At 48.9% G+C, this 17,091-nt stretch overlaps 1 protein-coding gene and 1 pseudogene across 1 annotated transcript; one reads left to right on the top strand and one right to left on the bottom strand.

Moving 5' to 3' along the window:
- Window positions 1–9: 9 nt before the first annotated feature.
- On the bottom strand, window positions 10–4,811 carry LOC105184944 (organic cation transporter protein-like; annotated as a pseudogene).
- A 3,534-nt stretch (window positions 4,812–8,345) lies between these two features.
- LOC105188153 (beta-galactosidase) lies at window positions 8,346–16,498 on the top strand. The gene is made up of 10 exons (XM_025306462.1): window positions 8,346–8,516; window positions 11,040–11,206; window positions 11,522–11,672; window positions 12,052–12,115; window positions 12,332–12,426; window positions 12,892–13,122; window positions 14,605–14,776; window positions 14,867–14,988; window positions 15,201–15,614; window positions 15,935–16,498. The coding sequence occupies exons 1-10, from the start codon at window positions 8,442–8,444 to the stop codon at window positions 16,334–16,336; spliced, it is 1,893 nt and encodes a 630-aa protein (XP_025162247.1). The 5' UTR covers window positions 8,346–8,441; the 3' UTR covers window positions 16,337–16,498.
- Window positions 16,499–17,091: the final 593 nt, after the last annotated feature.

The raw sequence follows: 17,091 nt of genomic DNA, 5'->3' as shown, positions 1-17,091 counted from the left end.
ACGACGTACCCGACGATACCGAACTTCGCCAACAGCAGCCTCACCCACGCGCTATCTACGGCAAAGGTGCGACTGGTAAATTCAGGCTGTCTCGATTGACAATCCGTCCAATTTGAAAGGTCCCGTTGTAAGTCGCATATTTTAACATGGCGATCGTTACGACACGCACACACACACACACACACACAACGCGCTGGTCTCTCACCGTTTAGCACGGCGATCAAGAGGAGACAGGAGACGCCGGCGATGAGGTTGCTGTAAATCAGGGTGACCCGCCGACCGAATTTGTTCATCGTCCACCAACCGACGAAGCAACCGGGAAGCTGTATGACACCGGACACCGCGAAGTTGATGAAAATATCGCCGCCAAACCTGGCCGATGTACTGCGACATGCCGAACAGGACCACTCCGCAAACGATCCAGTTGAAGAAGATCGACAGTGACTTGACGCGCATGTTCGGCGTGCGAAACAGATCCAAAAACGAGGGCTTATGGTCCAGCGCGGATTTCTTGAAATTCTGGAATTCAAGCGAATTGGGGCGAATTAACGTGGACTGTAACGCGCTCATGCTTGACTGAACTGATTAACCGACCGGTGTGTTGGCAGCGATTCAGCTCGACGGGGGGAGGGGAGGGGGGGGAATAATCGTCGCGCTCTTCTCTCACCTGCTGCAAACAATGTTTCCTGACCACTTCGGGGATGTCGACGTTCTTCACTTTGTTGATATTGCCGCCTTCTGCAGGATTTTGCAGGCCGCTCTCTGTTTTCCTACGGCTATCAACCACCTAGGCGACTCGGGCACCAGCCACCAGTAACTTAAACAGACAATAGACGGAAGGGTGATGGCGATCTGCAGATGTCGCCAGTGTCGAAACCAGAACGCGAGTCCCGCCAGCGACATGTGACCCAGGCAGTAGGGAATTTGGTAAAAGAAGTTGATGGCGGCTCGCCACTCTGTACCTATTATTTCCATACCTGAAAAGATACGCGATTAAAGGAGGTACACCGACATGAGCCGAAGCATCGAGTACTGGTAAGTTCCGCCGTAGCAAGATCTACATCGTACGCTGAGGAGGGAAATTGCGTCACTCTTACGGACATTACGATCTTGCGAAATAATTGATCGTAGCCTTTTCGTCTTGGGCAAACTCGAGCGATGATTGATATCGTAGACTTACAAATAACGAAACTAGTGACTATCATGCCTCCAGTGGCCAAGGCACTCAGGAACTTCATCAGCAAGAGCGCTTGAAACCAAGGAACTATGGCGCACCCGATCCCCGACAGCAGTTGAAGAACCACGGAAGCCATCAGCGGCATTTTCCTGCCGTACCTGCAAGTTACCACCTGTACTTTTTAATCTTCTCCTCCCGCCTCCTCCTCCACCTCCTCCTTCCCCTCCCAGCCCCTTCTTAATAACCGCGCGTTTATTCATTCAAGGCTTTTTAATTTATTCAAGGGTTATTAATTGTACATGCGCCCTCGCAAGCGGTTATTAATTCAACATGCGTCTAACTGACGTGACCGATGCACTTGCCTGTCCGCCAAACTGCCGAAGATTATGTTACCGAGGAGCACGCCGAACATGAGAATCGACTGCTGTATGTTCGCATAGTGAGTCCGGTCGCAGACTAAAATTCCACTGCAACGAAAATAAGCCTCGCAATAACGACAATGCACGCAATGTCGTTCTTACGATAATGCTCCGTAATTGTTTTGTCAGCGAAATGTGCTAATAGCGCCCGCAGCAATTGCTTCGCTGCAAAGCGCGGCAACGTCCGTTAATTACGTTACCGTATAGTGCAAATACAGCTCGCGACGCGCACAGAGAGAGAGAGAGAGAGAGAGAGAGAGAGAGAGAACTCTGCGAGCGCGTGCAAGCACGCGTGTGGATATTTTTTTCCCCCCTTTTCTTTTCCCCTTACTTCGAAAATCGAGCGCTCGTCTCCGAGCAGTTTCCCGACTCGCGACGCGCGAGCGTCATCCTTCGCGCTCACCTGCGAGATGATGGTTTCGGAAAAGATACTTCGATCATACGTCCATTCCGTGCACTCGACCAGCGTGCCGTTAACATCGACCGCGCACTGGTCTTCGGAGTCCGTGGTGGCGGGCACCGTGCAATTATAATCCTGCTGCGGCGCCATGAAGACGATCGCCAATTGATGCCAGGCTACCGAAATTTCACCAGGGATATCGCCAGGCAGACGAAGATCTGCCACCTGCCGAGGTCGCCGATTGCGGTCTGCACGGCGTCGATGTTCCCGTCAGCGTCGACATGCTCGTCCTTACCGTTGGACACTCCTTTGACGTTCACGTTCGCTGCAACCCAAAGGGACGTCCTTTTCGCGTCAGCCGGATAATAAATTAGATATATTGGATCCTATTCATTAGGAGCCCTTGGATCTGTCGTGTCTCTGCGTCTCTGCCGTGACTTCGACTTCCATCGATACCGGGGCAAAAGCGAGAACACGTCTCGGCTTCGCTTGAATCGCGCCAAGTCTGCAGCGAGCGGATTGTCGTGAAAAGCGTAAATGTCAAAGCGACACTTACCTCGTGAATATTATAACGAGTCGTTAGTGCTGAACGAAGCGGCACTTCGCGTTCTTTTATCGCGTCTTCTGTGCGTTACGATCACGTTACGTGATCACCCATCGATGACTTAATTTCGACTTTCTCGCGCGACACCGCCGAGGAAAAGACGGCGACCTTAGTAGTTTCCGCTCGTTCAACGGCAAACTTCCTCGCCTTTGTTACTTTCGTTTCCCTTTTCCACGCGCGCGTTGTCATCTTCGCGGCAATCATTACGCGCGTGTGAATTAGCAATTGCGCAAGCGCGGACATCGGCTAGCGAATGTACCTGGAAAGCCTTGCCCTGTCGCGACTACGACTTTTTACCCCCTTTTTTTTTTTGTGAAATTAAGAGAGTCGAGACTCGACGGTCGGCGGCGACTCGCAGCGCTCGCGGGTGTTTCATCGCCGAGATGAGTCCTCGATCGCGCTGCGGATGACAATTCGACGACAAGAGCGACGCTTGAAGAGAGACGCAGGCGTTTGCCGGCGGTAAATGACGATGAAACCAGTTCGTGGGAGAAAAAATGTTAGACAGTGCACGGGGACCATAAAACGGGGGCGCGCTAACCTCGAGACATCGAGAAAACAACCTTCGGCTGCGCGCTCGGGCGCTCCAATTTACATCGGCATTCTTCTCCGCGATGCCGCGGAGAGGTCAGTGTCGCGCCTTTCATGCGCCTCTTTCGCACTTGACGCTGTAATTTATTCGCCGGCCATTGTTATACGCACGTGCGCCACGGGACGAGAGTAGGGAGTGTTTTTTCACGGATTTCGCGCCGATTGTCCGCCGAGTCCGAGCGCGGGTAGATCGTCATTCGTCGCGGCTTGCCGAATTTGCATATTGCACTCGCGCGCGCTCGAAAGCTCTCGACGCGAAGCGCCGGTAATTTCGCGACGAACGAATGTTGGTCTCGATCGCCGTGCGCGATCGCGACGTCGCAAAACATACCGTACTCGTCGATTCTCGTATTCTTCATAGTACTCTCGCTCGCTTCCGCTTCCATTTTCTTCCGCACTCCGTCCAGAAAGATCTGCAACACGGATGGTGACCGCTGACGACGTGGAATAATAATAAATCGCATCGCGAACGTATCGATGAGAGACGAGCGTTTGGCAATCGAATGCGCACGGCGGATTATTCGCTCCGTTCAGAGAAAAGCCAAGGTCGCAACTCGAATATACTCGATAAAGCACCCCCCCCCCCTTGACCTTTCTCTTTTCTTTCTCTTTAGCGCCAATCGACACGTGACTTCCGACACACCTCCGAGCTCGCCCTTATCCGCGCGGATTTGCTCGCGCGTCGCGTCGACAAAATTCCACTCTCCACTCTCCGGAGAAAATGGCCCTCCATTTTCGCCATTTCTCGCGGTTATCATTTATACGGCGCGACACACTGTTACCGCGCGCTACTGAACTTCTCTATAACTCCGCCGAAACTTCACTCCGCCGGACATTTCCCCTTTTTTCTTCCCGCCAAGTGTCAGGATGATCCTCTGGAAATCGCGTCCCGTCTGCACACGTGCAGTTTTTATCCGCGCATTCCCGAACAGAACAGAGCGGGGAACGATCAGCCGCCGATAACTTCGCCTCGAGGGTTAAATAGCGTGTCGATTAATGAGAATCTATATCGATTCGCGCTTACGGGAATCAAACTCGGATATCCGGCCGGCTTGAGAGAAGAATCTCCCTCCCCCTCTTCCTCTTTCTCTCTATCCCCTGTCTCTCTCTCTCTCTCTCTCTCTCTCTCTCTCTGTCTCTCCCGCTTCTGGCGCAGCGTCACATACGCGTTGCGAGTTACGATCTGGAAAATGCACTTGTTCGCGCTCTCGCGTTTAGCTCGTGCCAGAAACTGACGAGTAAAGAGTCTTTCGAACAGTGTTCTCCGAGCCGCGGCCACCGCACCGCACCGCACCAGAGGAGGGATGCTGGCGCCAAGCATCGCTCGTCGAGACGCGCCTCTACGTAGAAGTGTAGAAAAACGTGTACCTGGGAAGGGGCCCTACTGCAACCTGCAACCTGCAATTCAACGGCTAAGACGACGGGAGGCAGTGTTTTCCGAGAACGGGTCGGCCATGAAGACCGTCGAGATACGGGTCGAATTTTTTCTCGGTGAAATTTGCGCTTAAATGGAGCGAGCTCGGCGGTGCTCCAGTTGCTCGAAATGCGAAACGACGAGAAGGATACGGAACGATGAAAAAGATATTCTCTCTGTCTGCTCGAGTGAAATCGTCATCTCTGACGAGGATGGTTGAAGAATGCATGCTCGCGAATGGTTCCTCAAGGATATTAAGACTCGATTGGCCGATGCCGGGAAGGCCGATTGCGCTCATCGTCGAAAAGGGGAAACACGGCGATGAGAGGGACGTGACTCGAGGATCGAAAGATCGGAGAAAGCATTCGACGTAGGAACTGAAGTACGAGCGCGCGACGGTCCCCAATGTGGATTTCGCCGAATATTCAATTCTTCCGGCGGTTCCGCGCCGCCCGGGAGCGGGGTTGCTGCGCCGCTGCGCCTCATCTTGGGCTCCACGTCGGAGCATCGCGCGCGCTCCACTTTACTGTTGCACATGTAAATGCGCCGCTACAGCGCAGTAACGCATTTCTCCATTAACCCCAATTAAATCGGTCCCTTAAAAATACACACCGCCGAACGTCGAACGGTATGCGCTGCGATGCGCATCAGCGTTTCCACGTGTGCATCAAGTGGCTTGATTGCCGTAAATTTGTTGACTCGGGGCCAGGGTATTAGTTATTAGGAGGAACGACTTAACCAGCATTCTCACTTCTCGTCTTTCTCGAGCGGCCACGATTCAATTAGTCAGCCGGCCTCCGCGCGAGCCGCTCGGGTCTCGCGATCGCTTCCGAAGCGCGTTCGTTCACACTGGGTCTTACTTCCGATCTCGCTTCCGTTCGATTCTCGCACCGACTTCATTTCTGCCCTGACGACGACGACGACGACGACGACGACGACGATCGCCGTCCGCGCGCGCGAGTACGAACCGTGCGCGAAACACTTTGCGAGTGCGAGACTTTGAAAGTCTGCACTTCGCCACAGACCGGCTCATTTAGCCGAATTATTATCTTTAACCTTATCGGCCAACATTCGAAAATACAACTGAAATAGATACGCCGTTGCGATTTTACGTTACTCACACTTGCGCTATTTTCTATGCTCGCTTCGACTGCGGAATCGACTCCATGTGCCTCGCGCGTCACACTCGCAAAAATGTCATTGCGATCGCGACGATGCGTACGCATCCGACGACGGTGTTATCTTCCTGCCTTCCTTCGTTTCTTTTTCCTCCCTTTTTCCCTGAAAACGACGTCGCACCTCAGAGAGCCCGCGCCGCCGAGACTCCAAATCCATGCGAGTTCATCTAGATAAGATACGTGGTCTTTGTCATGTTTATAATTTACATAAACATGACAGATGCCTTGCGTCTCTTCTTCTTTATCGCCGTCATATATTATTCACGGACGAGATACAGATTCGTATCAGATGTCTCTATTAATCCAACAAGAAGCAAGCTTCGCCTCGGTAATTGTCGCTTAATCAGCAGTGCAATTGACACATTTGCATGTTTCCCGCGCGATGGAAAACCGAGGTTTCGCTTCCCTCCGCGAGTTATCGCGTATCGTGAGTCACGCGAACGAGGAAAACTAGGGGGAAAAAAGCGCCGAATAAACGAAAATTGCCGAATACGATATACATATATATATATATATATATATATATATCAGTGGCACGCGGCGCAATTATCGTTGATAGCGACAAATGCTTGATGACCGCAAAGTTTCGAAATCATTCGTGCAGCCAGGATACGAGTTTATGTAATAAAGACCGAATTGCCTCCGGTTAAACGTCGTTAGACACCTCGGTCCTCTGGAGCAGAGTACGCAGCTACAACTTGGCTTAACAATTTTCCTTCCGCGATATTACACACAGCGCGGACACACCGCGTAAAATCGCGCGCGTCGCGAGGAGCGCGGCGGGGATCGATTTCGAACAACGTATTTCTATATTACGGGGGGCGGATAGTTTTATCCGAGTGTTTCTCCACTACAGTCGCGTTAAATATTTCAGCAAGTTTTACTATACAGTACATTGAGGTGAGGTCGTTGCGGATTCTCCCGGTATATGTTGTATTCTCGCGCGTATCTTCCTGATTAACCGAGCTCTCGCCTCCCACCCGCCCCGCCTCCGACAGAATTTCGTTCCTTCTGTCGTGAGGAACAAAGAAGCGCGCGATTGCGCGTAATAAAAGTATACGCGTGCTCCAATAATCGCAGCCTTTGAGAGTACACTTTGTTTCCTCGCTTGCCACGAAAGCCACTGACGAAAACGCAAACTATCATCATTCGCGGCACGCTTCTTGACTGACAGCGGGTTCTCAGCAAGATTCTGGTCGATAAGAGAACCGCTGACGGTAACGACCGTCGAACGCTGGCGATGATGGCGAAGGACGCCTGACGCTCGAGCACCATCTTCCTTCGCGGCGCGCTAACAAAATCAAACGAAACGTTGCGCAACGGGGGGAATGGAATATTGAAGGAGGAATTTCCAGAAACTCTTGGCTCCAATTTTTCTTTTTTGCGCATTAATTCGGCTCCGATTCAGCCTCCGTTTATTTTACGTGTTGTTGCGATGGAAATTCTGTTATATCGATCCTCCGAATAACAGGGCGAATGCAACTGTGCGCTAGGAAACAACCGGTGAAATATTTATGGAACTATAATTGGCTCGGCCGGCGAATCTATTTTGCATGTTTCCCATAATTTTCCTCCAGATTTCATGACTCCTTTGTTCGCCGAGGGTGTTTCCTTTGTATCGACTGCAGATACACCGTTTGCGATACAGGATGGAAAGCTCCGCTGTGCAAGCATGAGCAATTTTTCATCCGCGAACATTTGTCGCGAAATTACAAAGAGAAATTTGTGTTGTTGAACTTTGCAACTCTGCCGACGAGAGTGGAGGAATGTGTGTCTAATTAATACGAGCGCGGCTTATCTGTATCGGTTAAACACTAGGCGAGAGGTCAGATAAATTGCAGAATCATTCCGCTATTCAGCGTGGAACGCTATTTTTCGCAAAACTGAAGAAAGCCGCCGCCCACGGCCGTTCACGGCAAGCCGTGAGCCGACGCGTAAAATGTAACATAACGAAATAAAGTTTTAACGTGTTCATTTGGACCGAACATTCGGCCGTTCACTTTTTCCACGCCATGTACGGTCGTATGGTGGAAATAATTTTTCAACACCGAGGAAGAAAAATACGCGCTTGTCGGGGGAAGGATTTTACTTCGCGACGCAGTATGAAAATTACCCGCGCCCGGCCGTGTAATTTTGATCGCGCTCTTTGATCGCCAAACTACCGACTCTGATTTCGACGTAATTAAAATAGTCAAACGCACGCTTGCATATCCCGGGACTAATTAACAAGAGACGTGCCAGCAACTCTCGCGCGAGGAAGTAAACGGACATTGACTCCTCTTGATCCTCCGGTCAGCAGTCCTCGCGTTGCTCCTGTCTCGCGGCGCCAGCTCCTGATCCCGTTGCAAACCTGACAAAAAGAAAAGGATATCTGCCAAGGTTGAAAGATACGGGCCGCAATTACTATTCGTACCTGAACGGTGATAACCAGTCGATGCATAATAAGCGGTTGCATGTCCGTTGCGAAAACGTGTCTCCGTGTCTCCCACTTCTCTCTCTCTCTCTCTCTCTCTCTCTCTCTCGCGCGCGCGCTTTTGAACTACGACAGCTTAAGTCTTAGGCAAGCTGAAGAAGCGTCAGTGACGCGCGAGCGTGGAAAGTGAATGAAGCAACTGACGGCTGAGACGTGACGCGCGAGGATCACAGCTCGTCCGAAAAATGTGGCCGCTCGCGCTCGTGACAACCTTGGCATTGAGTGGCGCCGTGGCGGAGACAGTGAATCTACGCCAAGACGTATGTAGATGCTGCTATATAGCTGCTATATAGCGCGCATAATCGCAACATCCGTTCGAATTCTGTGCGTTCTTACGAGACGTGCAGATCTGCACTTCCTCCTTCAAACGCCGCTAAAATCACGCGAAAGTCCCGCGTCGTCCTCGAGTGAACGCGCGGCACAAGTCGAAGGTGGGAGACACGGGGTGCTCGTTCGCGAGATCTCCATCTGCTTTTTTCACACATTTTGATCCTCTGTATTTTAAGGGGACTGGAGAGTCAGATCGCTGAAAAATCGTGCTTGTTTTTGATAATATTTTGCGACGAACTGAATAAATGCGCAAGAATGAAAATTTTAGATGTAAAAATTTTGTTTATTAACATGTAAATATACGATATATACATATAGCTGAAATATACTCTCTTTTTCTTTTTCAAGTTGTCGCTTTTGCGGTAACATCTCGGCTCTCGATGATCCGATCAGAGCGATTTTAGCCAGAAATCTTGAGGAAGCTTATTATCATTGTCCGTTGAACCACTACAAAAAGAAATCGAACAAAATTAACAAACTGGCAGCTATTATTAGGAAAAAATCCAAATTTTTCAGTTCTTTTACAATAAAAAAATTAATATCCCGAAATGAAATATTTTAACGTAATTGTCCATGGTTTATCTGAGAGCCAGATGAACAAATATTATTGCTTTAAAATTTCAAATCGATACGAAGTTCAGTTTCGGAGAAATCATTGCAAAAAGTTAAACAATAAAATTTCGAGAAAAACACGTTTAAAATTTAAGTTGACGTATACTTAAATGAATATTTGTTGATAAAAAAAATTGTTCTACTCTTCATATGTTATATAAATATATTTCAAATTTTCATTCTTGCACATTTATTCAGTTCGTCACAAAATATCATCAAAAACAAGCACGATTTTTCAGAGTAATCTGACTCTCCAGTTCCCTTAATTATCAGAAACCGGAAAGTTCAGTCTTAGGCTTCAAGAGTATGCGTGATGTCATCGCGTCGGTCGATCTGTCATCTGCTACAGCTGATGTTGTTTATCAAATGCAAATATGTGTGTATGTGTGGATGAAGAAGTAAGCGTTTCCAAGTTTAGGAGAGAAATAATTCCGGAGGTGCTTTCTGGATTTCATGTAATTATGAAACTGTACACGCAAGAGTATTTTGGACTGTCGTATCGGCCACAAGTGTCTTACAGCTCATCAGTTTTCTATGGAGATACCTATAAGACGCGCAAAAAAGTTGCGTTTGAGGGCAGAACATTGTCGTTTGTTGAAAACTTTTGAAATTTTTAGAAAGACAGAGAACGAGACGACAGGGGAAGGGAAATACTGCATCAGTCACACGCTGGAGAATTACGCGTTTTCGATATCTCGCAAATATGTCAATTTACTTCTTCAGGGAGAGGAGCAAGTTCAATCAGATGTTGCTAACAGAGATCCTGCAAATTTTCTTTCAACTCGTATAATTAAGAAGAGAAGAATCGACTCGACGTTTCTATTTCGATAACGCATTTTACCGTGTTACATCGGTATTTTGGACCCGAATATTATGATTTAACCAAACTCACGCGTGTGACAAACAAATATTTCTCGAATTCGGTGAAAAAAATTTCGCAGCGAGCGAGTTGTGCAGACGCAACGTCATATTATTGTGTCTGTGCAAAGTTTTGTCTTATCATTCTACTAGACAACGTCCGCTTTTAGCTACAAGCAAAGTTAATTTTTCACCGCGTGATACTTTTCGTAGGCACACACACGAAGGCGTATCAGTCATTTTGATAAATGACCAATCTGTGCTCTGCGATAAACGCAACTCATTGCCCATACTACGCATTAGCTCGGGTCTTGTTAATGAAACGCGATGAGCGTGTCAGACTTATCGCGGCTTCATGTAATTATAGAGAAGAAATAGAAAATATTTCTTGCGTATGTATGTGAATCATCTATTTTCTCTAAGCATAAAAACAACTACATTTCACCTCGCGCGTATTTGCGTTCCACGCGAGAAGTGAGCATTTCCGACAGGTTGCTCGGCAGAATGAGGCCGGTGTTGAGAAAACAAATAACACCTGAAAGCCTAAAGATCGCCCTTCCGTCTCCTAAAGTTTAACGAATCTCCCGTCTCAAGTCCGATAAATAACCAGCAAAACTGCCGTAAGCGTTTTACGATACACAGCGCGCACGTTCGCGCATAGATCATGAGATCCGAGTGCAAGCTTATAAAGCGGCAAATTGCTTCTGCCGATTGATCATTGTTCTTGACTTCGTAGTCCAGATAGGAGTGTCACTGATCGAATGGAAAGCTGAATACGTTGCTTGAATTTAAAGTCGCCTCTCGCGCGCGCGACGCAGCTCCGAAACTCAATTGAAGTTCCGAAGCGCTCGAGAGAGAGAGAGAGAGAGAGGGAGAGAGAGGGAGAGAGAGAGAGAGAGAGAGAGAGAGAGAGAGAGAGAGAGGCGTCGGGAGGGCAACGCGTCGCCTCTTAAATAAATCATCCCGATGGCAAATGATTGCAGGACACGCAATACAGTTTCGCGGTCGACTACGACAACAATCAGTTCCTGCTGGACGGGAAACCCTTCCGCTACGTTTCCGGTAGTTTCCATTACTTCCGCGCTCCCAGGCAGTACTGGAGGGACCGTCTAAGAAAAATGAGGGCCGCGGGACTCAACGCAGTCTCCACGTAAGTCGGAGCCCCTCGGCTTATCGGTCCTCCACGAAGACTAATTGTCAGCTACTTGATTGTTCACCGGGCAATTATCATCAGCCTTGTCATTATTCGTTTTGCGTCATCAGTACCGTAACGGTACCATCACTTTTAACAATGCGCATCATTTTTAACAACGCACGAACGTCCCGATTCGCTCTAGATCCGTTGTACTTCTTTTCTTCCTCCTCCCTGTTATGCAACATATCCACCTAATAGAAGTCTGTTAAATGAAAAAATGATAAGAGGGTAACAGATGTTACGCGTCTGCCACTTTGTTTCCGCACGCAGCTACGTCGAATGGAGCCTTCACGAGCCAGAACGAGGCCAGTTTAATTGGTCCGGTGACGCGGATATAGTAGAATTCTTAAGCATCGCCGAGCAGGAAGATCTGCTCGTATTGTTGCGGCCGGGGCCTTACATCTGCGCGGAAAGGGACTTGGTAATTATGTGTCATCGTTTACTCGTTGGCGTAAACAGCGACGTCGAACGAAGATACATCCCGAAGCGATATCCCGCTTTCCGTTGACACAACAAAGTTTGGTACAGCAGAGAGATAAGTGCAAAGAGAGTCGTTCCTCTCTCTCTCTCTCTCTCTCTCTCTCTCTCTCTCTCTCTCTTTCAGCGCCATATCTCACGAGAGAGATTTTTGTCGGATTCATGCACCGCGTTTTATCTAGCGACGGAAATGTCGGGATTCGCGCTCGGAGTTTCGAGCTCTCGCGCTCGCCACGCCGCGCTCGCTACGGCACTGAGCGAACGCGAGGGAGCCGGCAAAATGCGATTATAAATCTGCGATCTTCTTGTGTATTTGGCTGCAGGGTGGTTTGCCGTACTGGATGCTTCGGGACGCGCCGGATATAAAATTGCGCACGAAGGACGCACGTAAGACACATTTCTTTCCACTTTCTACGCGGCTAGAGAGAGGAAAGAAGAAGAGATCATGGGGAGATACTTTTGCACCCTGCTGCAGCCATCCCCTCCCCCTCGTTCGTTATTGTTCGGACAAAATTGATGAATAGAATATCGAGACGATATATCGTGACGCTAGCCGCGATTAAACCCAGTCCCAGCGACTCATCAATTGCCCGGTTCTTGCAGATTTCGTGGGGAGCGCTGCGCTTTACTTGACTAAACTGCTAGACAAGATAGAGCCATTTCTCCGAGGCAACGGAGGACCTATCATCATGGTTCAGGTAATATGAGACTGATAAAAAATGCAGTTGAAGAGTATATTTATCGCCGTTTGCTCAGCGTCAAAGGTTATCTCGCGAGATGATGACTGCGTTCTGCGGATGTGTTCTGCGGTGATGTGTTGCCCGAGAGTTATCACCCTTCGATTAAGATAACAGGGCTAAAACTCCGGCTAATGCCGTAAACAAAAGTAGAGATAAATATAACTCTTATTGAAACATGCTCGCAGCAGGAGTATCAAATCGTGCATCGATTGGGCAACGAATTTCCAATTCCAACGATAAGAACGACGACGGTCCGTCGTGCAAGCGGAGATTTGGAAAGAAAAAATTATAAATATAATATAATGATTATAAAATTATGAAATATTTTATACAATGTGCCGCGCGACGCTGGCGGCGTACGGCGAACGGCGATTAATCGCAGAAACGCGCGAATGAGCTGCGCTCACCTCCGCGTTCCCGCAGGTGGAGAACGAGTACGGGAGCTTCAACGCCTGCAACGCGGAGTACCTGAGGATCCTGAAGAGGCTCTTCCTCGACAAGATCGGCGACAAAGCTCTTCTGTACACGACCGACGGCACGTCCGAGTCGATGCTTCGTTGCGGCACTGTACCAGGCGTATTCGCCACCGTCGACTTCGGCTCGGGTGGCAACGTCACCAAGGCTTTCGAGCCTTTGCGAGCCAAGCAGCCGAAAGTAAGTGACAAGAGGAGAATTCGACGGTAGAAATTGCCACGGAGCTTCGTGGCGGAAAGAAAGGAACGTTCCGCCGTTAGTTATTTCGGTCGGTTATCTTGCCTGGCGCTGCAATATAAAAAACGTATTAGGTGTGAATTAATTCGGTCCGGTTTTTCCTCCCAAAAAAAGACTTTAGTATGAAAAAAACATGAAAGAGTACACTAATCAAAGTATTTGCCAAGCGCTTGCTATTATTTTTTACCATCTGTCTGGCAGTTGTTGCATTCCGTGACGGAAAAACGACTCGTCCTTCGAAGCGATCCATTCATTCAGCCATTTCTCTATTTCTTCATAATTGTTGAAGTGCTGGTCCGAAAGTCCGTGTGCTATCGATCTGAACAAGTGATAATCGGATGGAGCAATGGTGAATACGGCGGGTGAGGTAAAATGTCCCAGCCAAGTGCTTCCAAGGTGGCCTTCACAATCTTTCCAACATGTGGCCGAGCGTTATCGTGCCTGGAAGATCACTTTGTCGTGTCTCTTTGCATATTCCGGCCGCTTATTCTTCAATGCGTTGTTTAAACGGATCAATCGTTGTTCGTTCGGTAAAGTTCGGCAGTGATGGTTTGGCTCTGTTTTAATAGTTCATAATACATTACACCCTTCTGGTCCCACCATATACAGAGCATTACTTTCTTGCTTTGGAATATTCCGCTTTGGTATCGATGTGGATGGTTTTCCTGGGTCGCTAATGGATTTCCTTCGTTTGGGATTATTGAAGTACGTATATCCACTTTTCGTCTCCAGTCACAATACGATGCAAAAAACCTTTTCTTTTTTGCCTGGCAAGCAAGATTTCAGACATGGCTTTTCGCCTCTCGATGTCTCTTTCTTTCAGTTCGTATGGCACCTATCTTCCTTCTTTATAAATCTTTCCCATGGCTGCTAAACGCACAAAAATTGTTGATCGATCAACATTCAACAATTGCGCGAGCTCATGTTGCGATTGACACGGATCTTCATCGATTAGCGCCTGCAATTCCTCGAACTTCTTCGGCTGACCTGAACGAGGTTCGTCATCGACACTGAAATCATCACTTTTGAAACGTCGAAACCATTCTCTGCGTGATTTATCGGTGGGAGCACTTTCACCATGAGCTTCTACGAGCATTCGATGAGCTTCAGCGGTTGTTTCCTTCAAATGAAAACAGAAAATGAGAACTTTCCGGAAATGATGCTTTTTTGGCTCGAATTTCGACATCAGATAAACACGATGTTATTGTTACAAACCCAAACGTTTATCAACTGAATATTATTGCCAGATATCAAAACTAAAGAATAAAGCCTTTCGCAGACATTAGAGGTTAGAAAATTACGTAGTACAGCAATTGACCACCAGCTGGACCGAATTAATTCACACACCTAATAATATGAAAACCGGTCACTGCGTTGCTTCAGCGAGATAAGCCTCACTGTGACACTTTGCTTCTGCACGCGCAGGGTCCGCTGGTGAACTCCGAGTTCTATCCGGGATGGCTGACGCACTGGGGAGAATCCTTTCAGAGGGTGAAGACCGGAGTCGTCGTGCAGACGTTGAAGGATATGCTCGACATAGGCGCCTCCGTCAACATCTACATGTTCTTCGGCGGCACGAACTTTGGTCTCACTTCCGGTTGGTAGATACCTGCTTCGGATGGAGCGAAGTCTCGCGCGCGCGCGCGTATATTTTACCCGGTGTATTTGACGAGGCGATAATTTACAGGCGCTAACGGCGGTTACAATGAGTTTAAGCCGCAGATAACTTCTTACGATTACGACGCTCCTTTGAGCGAGGCCGGAGATCCGACGGACAAGTACTTCGCTATAAGAAACGCCATCGGCCAGGTGCGTACCTCGCGCGCGATAATGCGCGATCGTAATCAATACTTAGCGCTCGCGTAATCGAGCGTGCAGTTCGCACACTTATTATTATACGGAGGAGAGATCGTGGGAAAGGCGTTACCCGCCTTGAGACTGAGACATCGATCTCCCGTTCGCGCGCGATGTTTCCGTCTCAAGGCGACGCCGTTTCTTCACGGTCAATGTCGAAATTGCAGTACTTGCCGTTGCCCAATATATCTCAACCAGCCGCGTCTCCGAAAGGCAACTACGGCCCGGTGCTGTTGGAACCGATCTCGAAGCTGCTCGACGACGACGACGACGACGACGATCTGTTCGTCATGAGCCGCTCGACCGCCGACTTCCCCAAGACCTTCGAGGCGCTGTCCGTCGACCAGGGTCTCGTGCTCTACGAGGCGAAACTCCCGTCCTCCATCCCGGACGAGTACACCTTGAACGCGAAGATCAAGGATAGGGGGCTGGTGTACGTGAACAAGCAATTGTACGGCGTTCTCAGCCGCACGGACAAGAAGTTTACGCTGCCGCTGAAGAAGTCTTACGGCGATCACCTGCGTATACTGGTGGAGAACCAAGGACGCTTGAATTACGGCAACGAACTTCGGGACTTCAAGGTACGCTGTGGAGGCGAAAGCCGCCGCGGGAGGGGGCGGGATGATAATTCGCGGCAAGCTCGAGATTCCTCGGCTCATGAAGAAGTTTCAGATGGACGTTCGATGAGTTTCATGAGACGAACGTTTTCGGCTATTCGGTAGGCGTCACACGTGCCTTGATATCGTGACTAGTACTTACACGCGATTGTCGACCTCACACGATGATGAGGTAACACGTGAGCTTGAGATCGCGGGGAAAATTAGCAAAGAAGTGTCAAGGCACCATACGACGTTTGGTCCATACGCCGCACCTCGGCGTTAACAATCGCGTTGTTTCTCAGGGTGTGTCGGATGTAACTATCGACGGGATCGAAGTGATATCATGGAACATGACGGGCTACAGCTTCCCCGACGTGTCCATTCTTCGGGGTAAGGAGAGCATATCGACAGATGATGCAGACAACGGGACTCTGAAGAGCAGCCCATTATTCCTGCGCGGACGCTTCTCGGTCGCGGGACAGCCGTTGGACACGTTCCTGGATACTACCGGCTGGGGGAAAGGAATGGCCTTTGTGAACGGCCACAACCTCGGCAGGTACTGGCCGTCAGTCGGCCCGCAGATCACCCTGTATGTGCCGGCACCGTACCTGCGTCCGGGGGACAACGAGCTGATCGTGCTGGAATTCGAACATGTGTCCCCGACGAGGAAAATGAAGTTCCAGTCTGTACCGAACTTCGGTTGAACCGCTTAGGTTCCCGAATTTGCGCGCGCAATCTCGGTGACAGGACTGAACACGAACGCGCAGACGGAGAGCCCCCCAGTCAGCGCGCCAATATATATAACGCGTCAGTGTATGTAACAATTGTGAATTCTGAAATTATACCTCATGCAACGTGAAAGTTGATTTTGAGTCCTGTGCTATTAACATTTCATCCTCCCTCAAAGGTAACCGTTCACAATCGCGGAACTGCAGCACGATTCTCTGGATCGCGATCAATACCAACTCGCTCCTCTCCCTCCTCCATGAGATGAACCGAAACGCGTTCGCGAGACGGTTCGACGAAAAGCGCAGCCCCGACCCGGAGATCGAAGCAAACACTGAAACGCTGCGGCAGATCCGTCATATATATTAGGTGTACAAATGAATAATCCAAATTATTTTAAGCAGTTATGAAATTAATTTTAAATTGAATAGATTTTCCCGTTCTTTCGTGATTATGCAATGTTGACATATAGCTATTAGAAAGAACACACAGTTTGGCGAAAGGCCCAGCATAACCTTCAAAAGTATTCAGTTCAGTACAGCCGAAAATGGCAACAGATAAGGTGCATATCCGACACTGCATTCTTTAGGAATTCCAACAAGGAAAAAATGCTGCAAGAGCGTGCGATTCGATTTGTTCCTTTCTCGGCAAAGGTGTTGTATCGTACAATGTGTACGCATTTTGGTTTAAGCGGTTTAAAAGCGGTAATTTCAGTTTAATCGACAAACAACGG

Source organism: Harpegnathos saltator, unplaced genomic scaffold (genome assembly GCF_003227715.2).
Source record: "Harpegnathos saltator strain DR-91 unplaced genomic scaffold, Hsal_v8.6 scaffold781, whole genome shotgun sequence".
NCBI lineage: Eukaryota > Metazoa > Arthropoda > Insecta > Hymenoptera > Formicidae > Harpegnathos > Harpegnathos saltator.
This window is presented reverse-complemented; position numbering and strand designations above follow the sequence as displayed.